Raw genomic sequence first — 15,431 nt, 5'->3', positions numbered from 1 at the left:
AGGACTCCGGGTGACAGGAACAACTATTCCCAGTGTTCCTCACGCAGATGACCACTGGCCTCCCAGTCAATGGGGATCTGTAATCTCTGTCACAAAAAACAAAACCGTTTTTAAAAATATGTATACTTTTCTTCCGCTGTTATGTACCGTTATAATTGTATTCAAAAGAAGAATAAAGAAGTATCACTACATTCCTATGCATTAATATAATTACTTATATTGACTGTGCGTGGGCCTGGCAGTGGGAGATTAATTTCAGGCAAAAGTGTGCACAATCAACGGTAGGGCATGTATTTTAATTGTTTTAATAATTTATATGGTTATAAAATATAACATTGAAACACTGACGCAAAGAACAAGTATGTGGAATGTGTTATTAAGTACGTTTGCTTGACTACAGTCCAGTTCTGTATCCTACATAATAAAATATGACAATCGTTAATTTCTTTGTCAATTACTTTTATCAAATGAATATCCCACATTTGTTTTAAGCACTTTAAATGTTAGAAACAAATATTATAGGATTGATATAATATGTACAATATTTAAGTCCTGTACTCTGCAGGTACAGATAGATAGATAGAGATAGATATATGGATAGATGGATATCATATATAATAATAATAATACATTACATTTATAAAGCGCTTTTCCTGGTGCTCAAAGCGCTTACGAGCAAGTAAAACAAAATAACAACAAAAGTAGAAAGTGCTAAGCTCGGAGGAATAAGGGCAAGGGGTTATATAGATACTTCATTCATCCCAAATTGTGAAATGTGTGGAAACAAGTATAAACACAATAACATTAAATACAAATGAAAGCAATAGACAGGAATATATCAGTGGAAAGGACACGATGAATATTATAACATTTAATGTAGCCTTACTATGAAGGCTGTGTATGTGAAAAATAAAATAAAAATAAACATTGATTGATGTGTCATTTCACTAATGTAAATGTTTATGGTTAATATTGACAAAACTTTTGTAGTGCTTTGTATACTGTTGGCTAGTTTAATATACACCAATGCATTATATTCTCATAAGTGGTTATCTACGTCTCAGAGAAACAGCCCTGTTTCCAGCATTGTGACTATGTATTTGCAAAGGATGATACAAGCAAAACAATCTAATCATAACATTAAATAAAGTTGTTGCATAAATGAAGTGGAGTAAAAAGTAAGAATAATTCCAGTCCTGTATCCTACATAATAAAATATGACAATCATGAATGTCTTTCTTTTTATGAAATCAGGATCCCACATTTGTTTTAAACACTTGCAAATGATATATGCTAGAAACCAATGGATTGATAATATTTACAATGTAAAGTCCTGTACTCTGCAGGTGCTGGTAAAGAGCAATACAATGACAAACCTTTCCAAACAAAACAACTAGTTGGTAGGTAGGTACGTAGGTAGGTAGCAGAGATAGATAGACGGACAGATATAGATAGATGGATATCATATATAGATAGATACTTCATTCATCCCAAATTGTGAAATGTGTGGAAACAAGTATAAACACAATAACATTAAATACAAATGAAAGCAATAGACAGGAATATATCAGTAGAAAGGACACGATGAATATTATAACATGTAATGGAGCCTTACTATGAAGGCTGACCTAAATACGGTGCTTTTCTACAGATTACTTTATTACTGCACTGGTAAAGTAAAATTAGGCCGATTAATAAGATGTGAAGTGCTTTGTAACTTTGACCCGCTTGACTGAATACACAACAAACAATGAAGAAAGAGTTTTATCTGGGCTGCTTCGCTGCCAGCTGCTCCCCCGGGACCCGGAAGTGGCGTATAGCCTGCACTTCAACATCAACGAAGGTGCTCGAGATATGCTGTATTGAACCAATAACACAAACTAACTGTATCACTATAACATGATGATGAGGGTGATGGTGATGAAGAATGCATCTAACGTTCCGCTGTTCATTATAATACAAAAACAGAGCATTAAACAAACCATCATGCTCTTACTTTGAAATCATGCGGAAATGTAGTCATCAGCGGGCCATCACGTGGTTTCCGAAAATAACCGAGTGACACGAGTAGATTTTAGCCGAGACCGGCGGAAAATATGTCTCAAAATTCCTGTGTGTGTAAAAAGACGATCCGCGAACGATCGAACAGAGATTTGAGATCCGTGAACAGAGAGTTGAGATCCGCAAGCGCATTTTTGGTCCACAAATACAAAATGGATTCACAAATGCCTGATCGAAAGTTGTAAATGTTAAAGAGATATTCACTGATCTTTTTTTTATTTGTGAACATATTTAGCGTATTTGCAGATCCGTTTTACACTTGCAAATGTATTTGTGAGTTTGCAAATCTTTTAAATGCATTTGTGGATGTTGTTTTACATTTACAAATCACATATTTACACACAAATTATTTTTATGTTCACACAAATAATTATAAGACATATCTATGCCCATAGACTTATCTTAATGAAAAATGTGTCACATTGTTGTGCTATGTTTCTTGTATATGGGAAGAATAAAATAACAATGGAGAAGGTCAACATTGTGTACATGAGTCATTACACTTGGATGTGCCATTGACACACTGCTGTCGGCTGGATACACCTGTACATTCTTAAGCAAACACATGAGATAATAGAGTCGGAGTGGTGAACCCTCTTCAATGGTCACACAGCACACAGTGAAATGTGTACTCCGCTTTTAACCCATCCTAGCACCAGGACCAGTGGGCAGCTATTGTACAGCGCCCGGGGGGTGGGGGGTGTCCGGTGCCTTGCTCAAGGGCACCACGGCAGGGCAGGAGGTGAACTGGGACCTCTCCGAGTAGCAGTCCACACTCCATATTTAGATCTGGTCGGGGACTTGAACCGGCGACCCTACAGCTCCCAGTCCAAGCCCCTACTGACTGAGCCACTGCCTGGCAGCAGACACTAAAGACACTTTATTTTATATATGCAAAATATTACAACAGCCCTGCAATAAAGTTCAGTTTTGGCTGACTTTGTTTACTGCTCAGATCCTTCATGCAATTAAAAGTCCTTACATAAACATTTCAACTAATATTAGGATGGTGATACGAATGCATTCTGTTTAAGTTACAATTGAATACATGGGTGAGCCCTCCAAAGGGTCACACGATTACCTTGAGGGGCTGTCAGATGATTAAAGTGGTATGAAAGAAGGAGAAACATAAAGGAAGCATTCATCTTCCTGGACTCCTTATTTTCTCCAGTCTTAGCCTCTTTACGCCTCCTATTTACCCCAGAATGAACACAGTTGATACATGACATGCTGTACTGTGTTTTTCTGCTAAGAAACCATTACACATATCTCTTGTTTTTATGTTCATACAGTCATTTCTTTATAAAACCACTTTGATAACAGCAAGAGCTGGTCGTTTTCAAAATATTACAATTAAAGTCAGATGAAATATATTCGTTGTGTCAAACTCAATTTCATCACAGGCCACATCAGCATTATGGTTGCACTCGAAGGGCCGGTTGTAACTTTAAGAAATATAAAAATACATATATAAATTATAATCTTTACAAAATAATGTATTATATTACATTATTGCCTCTGCATTGGATTACATTACATTACATTGCATTTAACTGACGCTTTTATCCAAAGCGACGTACAATAAGTGCGTTCGACCAACAAAATACAAACTTGAAGAAAACAGAATCATAAAGTACATCAGGCTTCATAGAGCTAAAACATTTCAAGTGCTACTAACTGGCTTTAGGTAAGCCAGTCCTTTATTAGTATATAAGTGCTTTGTTAATAGTTCTATCGCTCGAAGTGGAGTCGAAAGAGATGAGTTTTCAGACTGCGCCGGAAGGTGTGAAGCTTTCTGCCGTCCTGATGTCAATGGGGAGCTCATTCCACCATTTTGGAGCCAGGATAGCAAACCCACGTGTTTCTGCTGATGGGAACTTGGGTCCCCCTCGCAGCGAGGGTGCAGCGAGTCGTTTGGCTGATGCAGAGCGAAGTGCACGCGCTGGGGTGTACAGTTTAACCATGTCCTGGATGTAGGAAGGGCCAGATCCATTCGCAGAATGGTACGCAAGTACCATTGTCTTGAAGTGGATTCTAGCAGTTACCGAAAGCCAGTGGAGGGAGCGGAGGAGCGGCGTGGTGTGGGAGAATTTAGGAAGGTTGAAGACCAGGCGAGCCGCTGCATTCTGGATGAGCTGCAGAGGTCGGATTATTATCGGATAGGGTAATAACTTCATAATTAACTACGTCTGAAAGCAGAAGTCTAGGGCAAATAATTGCAAGTCTCTTTAGTGAGAATGTCACAAAATGATTTAAAAAGAAAAGAGCAGCTATCCTTTGGTGTTTTTTTTTTTTTAAAGTAAGATTTTGAAAAAAGGCTAATTTGAGATGCATTGTGGGACATGTAGTTTATGGGCAACTTACTTTTATAAAGTGGCATGTAACCGTATAATAAACATATTATATTCTTTGCAAGCTCTTGTGGGACCGCATAAAATGAAGTCGCGGGCTGGATTTGGCCCCTGGGCCTTGAGTTTGACACCCCTGCATTAAAGTCAATACAATTGTTTTTTTGCTTGTGAAATGGCATCAAAACGGCATTATGATTGATCTTCTTTACGGCAGTACTGCAAAAAATGGCAGGTTAGAAAGATATTGTATATATTCGATGTAATTCAGAAATGGTGTCTCCATTCTATAGTTTGTCCACCACAGAGCACTGCTGATTAATTGCACAGCATTTTCAACCATCTTGGTTACAGGTGCTTTCGGATGCATCACTTAAAGATTAGATCCTGGACACTGATTCAATGTATTGGTCATTATCACACATTTTTAATAGTGTCATTAATTGTTTGATATAATAATATAATATATATATAAAATAATATTGTCGGATTTATATCTATCAGATATTTGCGGCTTTCCATATCAATATTGGCATTGTACTAAGAAATCCTGTTTTTGTCAGGTATGTTAAATGTGGAGGATCAAAGTCTGCCGAGGGTCCCAAACAGACTTTTATCCTCACTTTATAATGTCAGCCCTATTTCCTTCAGTGTGTTGTGCAATGTGTGTTGTTTGTGGCAGTCAGAATTGCTTGGTGTCCTTGTGTGACTAATACAATAATGTGACAGTGATTAATTTATAGGATGATTTATTTCCATGATTTTCCAGCCTAGAGGAGGCATGAGGCAGGTGAGACTCAGACTGGCTTCCTGTCGGATGATCCCGCATGGGGAAATGACGTCAGACCATCCCGGCACCGCATGGAACATCTCTTCAACCAGACATGTGAGTGTGTGTGTCTCACACTTGTTCCTCTTTTGTTCACACAATGTTCCCGATGTTGTGTATTGCTATTCTCCACATCCAGAGTGATATTAAGCACATTTTCCACCAAACAGAAATCTGATATGCTGGGAGCAGAGCAGCAAGGGCAGGATGTTCAGGGAGGAGGAGAAGAAGAGGAGGAAGAGGGGGATGAACTTCTCTTCAACAGTCAACATGAATGTCCCCTCGTTCAGCAAAAGGTTAATAAATATCCACGGTGCAGCAGTTCCATATTCTTTTTTATAAACTGTTAATACACACTTAATTTGTATAAAAAAGACACACAGTTGCTGCTTGACAACAGGAATATGCCAACATGTAACTGTAGATATAGGTCTGATATTTAAAAATGGAAAAAGCTTATACATCAATGAGCCTTAAATCGTATCACCATGTTTATGATGTTATACCAGATGCGAAATATGACAGGCTAAGAGTTAGTGAAGGCCTCTGTTTAAACCAAACACAGCATTTAATAGATGAGAGTAACACCTACGTCACTTCCGCCCACTGTTGGGGGAAAACAACGCTGTCATTTGAATGGCGGTCAATACAAATTCTGAAATTTTTGTCAATCCAATCAGAAACTTAAGAAAACCGTGGATTTTCTGATCTTCAGAGAGCCCAATTACGATGGCCAGTCAGGCAAATATTACATTATATCATTGGAAATCGACGATCGGGCTCGATATATGGTTCAATTAAAATCAGTAGGCAAGGCCGTAATTTTCGCCGGCTGTTACTCTCATGAGCGAGACGGAAAATAATAGTTTTATCATGCCAACAAGCTGCTGTGTCGTTTATTGCACCTCAACATTAAAACAAATCCGGAGTTCAGTGTTTCTGGACTTCCTCTAAGAAGAAAGGACAGAAGAAGAAGCTCTGTGGCTTCAGGCTCGATCGCCATTCAAATGACAGCGTTGGTTCCCCCAAAAGTGGGCGGGGCTGTAAAGTGATGTTACTCTCATCTATGGACATCGATCGCCTACTGCTATATTTAACCATATATCGAGCCCGATCGTCGACTTCCAATGATTTAATGTAATTGTTTGCCTGACTGGCCATAAGAAACAGACTTATCTTGTTACATTTGTATTGACAACAAAAGCTAAGTGGTTAACTAGAAGGTGTACAATACATATGTTGTTATCTGTCTCTGTTCTGTGTTTATGTCTCAGGTGAGCAGACCTAGGATGTGGGATTCGGACCTATCACAGCCTGATCCTGGTTCAAAGTCAGACCTCAGAGTCTCTCAGGCCCTCTGGCCTCTACCTGACCAGGAAGAACTGAAGAAACAGGTAGACAACGCAATGAGCTTCGACTTAAGGAGTTTAAACTCTGTCCTGTCAGACCACATTGTTCAGATAGCACGTCTCTCTCCCTCTGCAGCGTCAGTCTCAGTTCGTGATGCACCGCCGTCAGTAACATGAAACATTGAGAGAGAGCAAGTGAAGGAGAATAAACAGAACAGGAAACACCTGAAGAGGACGCCAGGTGACGAGACTGCACATCATTTCTCCAGCAATCACTTCCTGTATTTGTGTGTTAAAGTGATTCTTCGCCCACAATCTGTCTTCCGAGTACCAAACAATCTGTAGCTTTGAACGAAAGCCTGAAATGTTTTTTTTTTTTTTTTAAACATCAGCTTCGAGTTTAAATAATTGATTGTTAGGGCCGCAAATAACAATTATTTTCATTATTGATTAATGTGATTTTTTTCTAGAATAGCCTATACATCTTTTAGTCTCAATATTGATTATTACTCTGCTGCTTGAATAGTTAAACATCGATTTATTATGTTGCAAACATTTGAGAAGTTAAAAAGTGAAAGCCTTTTATTGTGAGATCTTGCGTGGAGCCCCAGATCGAGGGAGATTATCAGTGGTCTTGTATGTCTTCCATTTTCTAATAATTGCTCCCACAGTTGATTTCTTCACACCAAGCTGCTTACCTATTGCAGATGCAGTCTTCCCAGTCTGGTGCAGGTCTACCATTTTGTTTCTGGTGTCCTTTGACAGCTCTTTGGTCTTGGCCATAGTGGAGTTTGGAGTGTGACTGTTTGAGGTTGTGGACAGGTGTCTTTTATACTGATAACGAGTTCAAACAGGTGCCATTAATACAGTTAACAAGTGGAGGACAGAGGAGGCTCTTAAAGAAGAAGTTACAGGTCTGTGAGAGCCAGAAATCTTGTTTGTTTGTAGGTGACCAAATACTTATTTTACCGAGGAATTTACCAATTAATTCATTAAAAATCCTACAATGTGATTTCCTGGATTCTTTCCCCCCATCCTGTCTCTCATGGTTGAAGTGTACCTAGGATGAAAATTACAGGCCTCTCATCTTTTTAAGTGGGAGAACTTGCACAATTGGTGGCTGACTAAATACTTTTTTGCCCCACTGTACATGACATTAATAACACGGCAGTATTCCCTTATTTAGCCCAAATGTGTCTGAATGCTCTAATCTCAACATGTGATTCTATAGCATTAGACTCATCAATGTCCCTGTCTTCCTGAAGTATTAAAGCAGAGAAAGAACAGGTTCGTGTGGAGGAGGAGAGAAAGTTGGAGAGAGTCCGGCAGCTCGCTGAAGCCCGACAGAAGCTGCAGGAGAGAGAGCTGCTGGTCCTGGAGAGACTGAATCTGGAGGAGGAAGAGGACGCGAGAGCTGAGGAGCTGCAGAGGAGGAAAAGGGAAGAGCAAGGGAAAGTATCTGCAAGGTAAGACAGTTATTTACCAATCTTCACTGATCTGAGCATGCTTATAGGTCGACAGGTTTTACTGCATATGTGAAAAGTAGTTGTTTAAAGTCTTAGGTGGCTCTAGAGGAAGTCTGACTCTATCACTTCCGTTTCACACCGTTGAGGTTCACAAGTGGCTTCGTGAATCTGATAAACAGTTAACTTCTGCAGGTTCATCGAGGCTCTGAGAGCTCGGATGAAGGAGCGAGTGTCTCAGGAGAGCTGGAGCCTCCCTCCTCTCTGCTGCTGCGCATCGTTCTTCTGGGACTCCCACCCCGACAACCTGTGATAACAACTGCGTCTTCTACAACAATCCCAAAGGTTACTCCCTTCACAACCAGGGCTCTCCACTACCTTTTTTCACCCATCCTCCCGGAACCGTCCCGAAATACAATCTAAGCCGTCCCGAATTAATATGGACCGTCCCGAATTTAAATATGTTAGTTTTTCTACATTATAATTAGTTAAAATCACTCAAAGTGACCTTTAACATAAATAAAGATTCATCCAAATCTAGATGATAATTCATCAACCTTTTTTATTTGAGTTAAATCATTCAATCACAGAAACAAAGGCCAAATATATTAAACAAACACACAAACGAGAAGATTACTCTAATATTGAATCCAATCAAGTCCCCTCCAATCCAATTAACAAAACAAATCCAACACTGTCCTGAAGACAAACCCAGAGTAACCACTAACCAGGATGACAGTCTGTAACACAGGAGACCTTTACAAGCGGCCCGCCCCCTCGCCACCCAGACGGGAGAGAGAGATCTCGTCTGGATTGGAAAGCTCGAAAATACATCATAGACGCATGTTGTAGTCTTATTGCATATTAGAAACGGAGTTGGTGAAACTAAAACTGCGATATAATGTGTATGTAGCAATAATACATATGACATATATTTTTTAAATGTCTCCAGTACCGATAACAAGTCCGATAACGTCGGGGCTTAACGTTACCACTGTCTTTAATAATTTAACACCGGGGCTCGGTACCCATCCCTACATGGGGAGAGGCGCAGCATATTGCTAAGGACTAAATACGATGGAGGTTCTCTTCTCAGCCTTATTACCCATAGGGGATGAAGAGGACGTAAGTAAATAAAGCGGCCGGCGCTCAGGGTTGGTTCTGCTGTGCGTTTTGTGATGCACGGTTAAAACATTCAAGAATTCCTCCACGGGATGCCATTGGACCTCACTCAACCCGCAGAAATACACACATCAGTACATAGCTAGACCCGCAAATTTGGGGCCAGGAATTCGGGACCCAACCTGTAGCTACGTACTGCGTGTGTGTGTGTATTTTCGCGGGTTGCTAAATGTTTTGTGCGTGTGTGTTTATGTTGACAAGGAGGTTTAATAACTGGTGTGCTACACAAAACGTTGCAGTCAGTTCATTTTCAGTAATTGTTGTCTCTTCCACAGCATATGCCAAGGCGTTACATTCAACAATGTTGAGTTTGGATTTGCAGTCAAGGTGAACTTAAACTGAAAAGAGACCATGCTGTCTATCGGAAGGAACATTTCGGGAAATCCAACGCAAGAAAACTCAACTGAGATTCAGACTGGAAGATTGATGAAATGTTTTGGTTTTTCGTGCGTTCAGTGCCCAGACTATTTTTAGCCACCAGACTGATGCATCTTAATAAATATCAGGTAGATTGCCTTGATATTCTTTTCCAGAGATTCATGAGATGAATCCAGCTCCAGGAGTCCCAAAACTTTTCAACAAGTTATGTCAACGACACCAAATATCTCAACAATGAGAGATGGATTGCGCAACATATTTTAAAGACATTGATGGATTTAAAGTGATGATTGATCCCAGACTTTTTTTTTTTTTACTATAGACCTGCATTACTTAAGACAAGAGATGCTGTAGATTCATAAATGCAGACTCGCTCTCTGGAGTTCCTGCTTTAACAAAAATAATAGTTGTGTTTTTTTTATGCAGATGTTATGCTAATTCATCTATGAATTGTAGAGGTAGCAATTACAATTGTTTGTGGGAATGTTGCTGTTGTTGATATAAGCATCAGATTGTAATTGCACCAAAGACAGATGTACATTCTCAGTGTAGAGGTAAAGATGTGTAACGTTTTATACAACTTCACATGAATGTACTTTTAGTTTATTTATTGCTAATGAAGATATAAGCATGTAAGCTTTCTCGCTACAAAGCTGTGATAAGTATGTTATCAGGAAGGTCAGTCAGTACATGTCTAAACTGGTAGATTTTCTGTTTGTTGTGTGGGATTTTTGAAGAATCTACTTTGGGTCATGTCAGCTGTTTAAACATTTTAATAAAAAACGAAATTCTGGACTACTTCAGGTAATTAGATGTTGTTCTAAATGGCTAAAGTATTCTAAAATTGTGCTTTTTGAATTGCTTTATTTGTATTATTATATTGTGTATAACAAGTGTTTTTAAATGTATATTGTGTTACTTTAACTGAAGCACAGAAAAAAGAAAGGACAATATTAAATGTCGTCTTTAGCACATTTATTTTCATTATTATTATTATTACTATGTTGTATTTTTTACAAGGGGGGTATCAGCTGTTCCTTCCACTCGCTGCTTCCTGTTTGTCGTGACGTCAGAGCGGAATGGAGTCACATGGAAGCCAGGAGCCACCGTCTGGAAAACCTTATGGAATAACACACTTAGGCTAAAAATATTAATCTTTTTTAAATCTTACTCACAACCTTCGCCGCCTCCTTGTCTGAACTCGTACGGCTGCACAGATGAAGGCTGGCTCTCCGGATCTGGGGCATAATATAAACTCTCAGCCGGCGGGACAGTATGGAGGAATGCTGGATGTTTACGGACTGTATCACGGACCGTAACGCTACACGGTTACTTTGTTATTGCTTCAGCTAACACACGGCTTCGTATTGTCTTAAACATTAGCTTGCATAAAACAAGTTATTGTTTTACGTTAGAAGCTAGCGAACTCTTCTACGGTTTCAACCGTTACAAACCGTTAATAACCAGCCGGTAACTTGGCTACCCACAGTGCCTTCAACTGCGATATTAGGACTCCGAGGACATGCCTGAAATCTGACGCTTTTTAAAGTTTTGCTCAAGTTTTCATTGAAAAATGAAGTCGCCACTGGCTCCCGGGATACGGTTACTCACGTCCTTTTCTCGAGATGGTTGGTAAGTTTCCATTCCTTTTGTTCTCGACAATCATAGTTAATGGCATCCTAATTACAGCCGTTGCCCGTCTGGGTGTTATCTCTTTACTGTGAATGATTGGCTTAACCTGGTCGATAAACATACATTCTGAGAATTTGTGATGGGGGGGGGGGGGGGCAGTTAACCCAGTGTTTACTTTATAAAGAAGTACACCACAACATCCTGCTACTTGTTCCACACTCTCCACCACCGCTTGTTTTCGTCGTGGTAGCAGTTTGGGTTCTGATGTGAAAAACAACAGCGACGCCAAACTAACTACATACACAAAAGTGACGTTTTAAAGCTTTCTCTCTCATCGATATGCATTTGACCTTTAATCGATACAGTCGACACAATCAAGAATTCCAAGAATTTGAATTATCAAAGTGGTGCTTTATTGTAATAACACTTCAGTTTCAGTTATCCTTTCACATTCAGGACATTATTCATTTATTTAGTTTGATGATTTCACAACAACCAAGACACTGATGGCCCAGCAGTTTAGTAATAAAGCTCACACCCAGCATGAAAAGAAAAGGTGGGAAGTACATTCACTAAAATTTAAATACAATTTTGAGGTACTTGTACTTTACTTGAGTATTTCCATTTTCTGCCACTTTGTACTTTTACTCCACCACATGTATTTAATACCTTTAGTTACTTTACAGATGTGGATGAATGATGTGAAATATAATCAAGTGTTAAATCAGACTTTAGTTCCACCTGGAGTAAATCCACCAGCTACCCTGCAGTCTACAAAGTACTTCAGACTAGCTGCACCTCCACCAGCTACCCTGCAGTCTACAAAGCCATTCAAACCAGCTGCACCTTCACCAGCTTTGAGAACACTTTCATGATCAATCATTATAAAACATATCATATATATTATTCTGAAATGGACCAATCTGCACAATGACTACTTTTACTGTCACTATTTTAACTATATTTTGATAATACGTTTGCTTGAGTAACATTTAGAATACAGGACTTTTACTGTAACAGAGTATTCCTACACTCTGGTACTTTTACTCAAGTACAAGATCTGAGTACTTCTCCCACCTCTGGAAAATAACAGATACATGTATATTGTAAAACAGGACAACACATCCCACATGTACTAGCTGTCTGTTTGCTGCACTTGATGTAGTGAGGGACTTATATGGGCATAGATATGTCTCATAATTATTTGTGTGAACATAAAAATAATTTGTGTGTAAATATGTGAATTGTAAATGTAAAATAACATCCACAAATGCATTTAAAAGATTTGCAAACTCACAAATACATTTGCAAGTGTAAAACGGATCTGCAAATACGCTAAATATGTTCACAAATAAAAAAAAGATCAGTGAATATCTCTTTAACATTTACAACTTTCGATCAGGCATTTGTGAATCCATTTTGTATTTGTGGACCCAAAATGCGCTCGCGGATCTCAACTCTGTTCACGGATCTCAAATCTCTGTTCGCGGATCGTCTTTTTACACACACGGAATTTTGAGACATATTTTCCGCCGGTCTCGGCTAAAATCTACTCGTGTCACTCGGTTATTTTCGGAAACCACGTGATGGCCCGCTGATGACTACATTTCCGCATGATTTCAAAGTAAGAGCATGATGGTTTGTTTAATGCTCTGTTTTTGTATTATAATGAACAGCGGAACGTTAGATGCATTCTTCATCACCATCACCCTCATCATCATGTTATAGTGATACAGTTAGTTTGTGTTATTGGTTCAATATAGCATATCTCGAGCACCTTCGTTGATGTTGAAGTGCAGGCTATACGCCACTTCCGGGTCCCGGGGGAGCAGCTGGCAGCGAAGCAGCCCAGATAAAACTCTTTCTTCATTGTTTGTTGTGTATTCAGTCAAGCGGGTCAAAGTTACAAAGCACTTCACATCTTATTAATCGGCCTAATTTTACTTTACCAGTGCAGTAATAAAGTAATCTGTAGAAAAGCACCGTGTTTAGGTCAGCCTTCATAGTAAGGCTCCATTACATGTTATAATATTCATCGTGTCCTTTCTACTGATATATTCCTGTCTATTGCTTTCATTTGTATTTAATGTTATTGTGTTTATACTTGTTTCCACACATTTCACAATTTGGGATGAATGAAGTATCTATCTATATATGATATCCATCTATCTATATCTGTCTGTCTATCTGATCTATTATTTTATTTTTCACATACACATTAATGCAACTATATAATCAAAAGTTTTAACACATACAGAGAACCTTTTAAAGCATAATGAGTACTTCAAATGTAAGTCCATTTGGCTAGTACTTACATACCTTTACTTAAGTAAGACTATAAAGGCAAGACTTTTACTTCAGTCAAGTATCTGAATACTTTGTCTGCTACTGGTAGTCCATGGATCCATTGCTCTTAATTTCCAGTCGTAAAGAGAACCAACTGTAATGTGTTCAAGTAGATGTCCTTTCCAAATGAATCTGATGGTAACATTGGGTCAATATTAGCATTAAGGTGTTCCATCTGTTGATCACTCAGAGGACTCCGGGTGACAGGAACAACTATTCCCAGTGTTCCTCACGCAGATGACCTGGCCTCCCAGTCAATGGGGATCTGTAATCTCTGTCACAAAAAACAAAACCGTTTTTAAAAATATGTATACTTTTCTTCCGCTGTTATGTACCGTTATAATTGTATTCAAAAGAAGAATAAAGAAGTATCACTACATTCCTATGCATTAATATAATTACTTATATTGACTGTGCGTGGGCCTGGCAGTGGGAGATTAATTTCAGGCAAAAGTGTGCACAATCAACGGTAGGGCATGTATTTTAATTGTTTTAATAATTTATATGGTTATAAAATATAACATTGAAACACTGACGCAATGAACAAGTATGTGGAATGTGTTATTAAGTACGTTTGCTTGACTACAGTCCAGTTCTGTATCCTACATAATAAAATATGACAATCGTTAATTTCTTTGTCAATTACTTTTATCAAATGAATATCCCACATTTGTTTTAAGCACTTTAAATGTTAGAAACAAATATTATAGGATTGATATAATATGTACAATATTTAAGTCCTGTACTCTGCAGGTACAGATAGATAGATAGATAGATATATGGATAGATGGATATCATATATAATAATAATAATACATTACATTTATAAAGTGCTTTTCCTGGTGCTCAAAGCGCTTACGAGCAAGTAAAACAAAATAACAACAAAAGTAGAAAGTGCTAAGCTCGGAGGAATAAGGGCAAGGGGTTATATAGATACTTCATTCATCCCAAATTGTGAAATGTGTGGAAACAAGTATAAACACAATAACATTAAATACAAATGAAAGCAATAGACAGGAATATATCAGTGGAAAGGACACGATGAATATTATAACATTTAATGTAGCCTTACTATGAAGGCTGTGAAAAATAAAATAAAAATAAACATTGATTGATGTGTCATTTCACTAATGTAAATGTTTATGGTTAATATTGACAAAACTTTTGTAGTGCTTTGTATACTGTTGGCTAGTTTAATATACACCAATGCATTATATTCTCATAAGTGATTATCTACGTTTCTCAGAGAAACAGCCCTGTTTCCAGCATTGTGACTGTATTTGCAAAGGATGATACAAGCAAAACAATCTAATCATAACATTAAATAAAGTTGTTGCATAAATGAAGTGGAGTAAAAAGTAAGAATAATTCCAGTCCTGTATCCTACATAATAAAATATGACAATCATGAATGTCTTTCTTTTTATGAAATCAGGATCCCACATTTGTTTTAAACACTTGCAAATGATATATGCTAGAAACCAATGGATTGATATAATATTTACAATGTAAAGTCCTGTACTCTGCAGGTGCTGGTAAAGAGCAATACAATGACAACCTTTCCAAACAAAACAACTAGTTGGTAGGTAGGTACGTAGGTAGGTAGGTAGACAGATAGATAGACGGACAGATATAGATAGATGGATATCATATATAGATAGATACTTCATTCATCCCAAATTGTGAAATGTGTGGAAACAAGTATAAACACAATAACATTAAATACAAATTAAAGCAATAGACAGGAATATATCAGTAGAAAGGACACGATGAATATTATAACATGTAATGGAGCCTTACTATGAAGGCTGACCTAAATACGGTGCTTTTCTACAGATTACTTT

At 38.2% G+C, this 15,431-nt stretch overlaps 2 protein-coding genes and 1 long non-coding RNA gene across 4 annotated transcripts in view; all 3 read left to right on the top strand.

Moving 5' to 3' along the window:
• Positions 1 to 15,431, top strand: part of slc37a2 (solute carrier family 37 member 2) — a 31,756-nt gene that overhangs the window by 2,599 nt on the left and 13,726 nt on the right. Inside the window, exon 1 of one of the 2 annotated variants that reach the window (XM_034098915.2) lies at positions 10,713 to 11,242. The exons of the other annotated variant lie outside the window; for it this stretch is intronic. Within the exon in view, the coding sequence (XP_033954806.1) occupies positions 11,184 to 11,242 (59 nt within the window). The 5' untranslated portion in view covers positions 10,713 to 11,183. Of the gene's footprint in view, positions 1 to 10,712; positions 11,243 to 15,431 lie in introns of those variants that run through there. 2 annotated transcript variants of the gene reach the window in all.
• LOC117458040 (troponin I-like) lies at positions 5,183 to 8,057 on the top strand. Its single transcript, XM_034098279.2, has 5 exons — positions 5,183 to 5,295; positions 5,409 to 5,534; positions 6,513 to 6,632; positions 6,724 to 6,755; positions 7,853 to 8,057. The coding sequence occupies exons 1-5, from the start codon at positions 5,191 to 5,193 to the stop codon at positions 8,055 to 8,057; spliced, it is 588 nt and encodes a 195-aa protein (XP_033954170.2). The 5' UTR covers positions 5,183 to 5,190.
• Positions 8,364 to 10,584, top strand: LOC139435131 (uncharacterized). The gene is made up of 2 exons (XR_011644403.1): positions 8,364 to 8,395; positions 9,508 to 10,584. It is a non-coding gene; the product is annotated as an uncharacterized lncRNA (long non-coding RNA).

This window comes from Pseudochaenichthys georgianus, chromosome 14 (assembly GCF_902827115.2).
Source record: "Pseudochaenichthys georgianus chromosome 14, fPseGeo1.2, whole genome shotgun sequence".
In the NCBI taxonomy this organism is placed as follows: Eukaryota; Metazoa; Chordata; class Actinopteri; order Perciformes; family Channichthyidae; genus Pseudochaenichthys; species Pseudochaenichthys georgianus.
This window is presented reverse-complemented; position numbering and strand designations above follow the sequence as displayed.

Coding starts and splice junctions, on each gene's coding strand:
- LOC117458040 (XM_034098279.2), top strand. CDS start 5,191: ATGAGGCAGGTGAGACTCAGACTGGCTTCCTGTCGGATGATCCCGCAT. Junction 5,296..5,408: donor ACATCTCTTCAACCAGACAT/GTGAGTGTGTGT, acceptor TCCACCAAACAG/AAATCTGATATGCTGGGAGC. Junction 6,756..7,852: donor TTCGTGATGCACCGCCGTCA/GTAACATGAAAC, acceptor GTCTTCCTGAAG/TATTAAAGCAGAGAAAGAAC.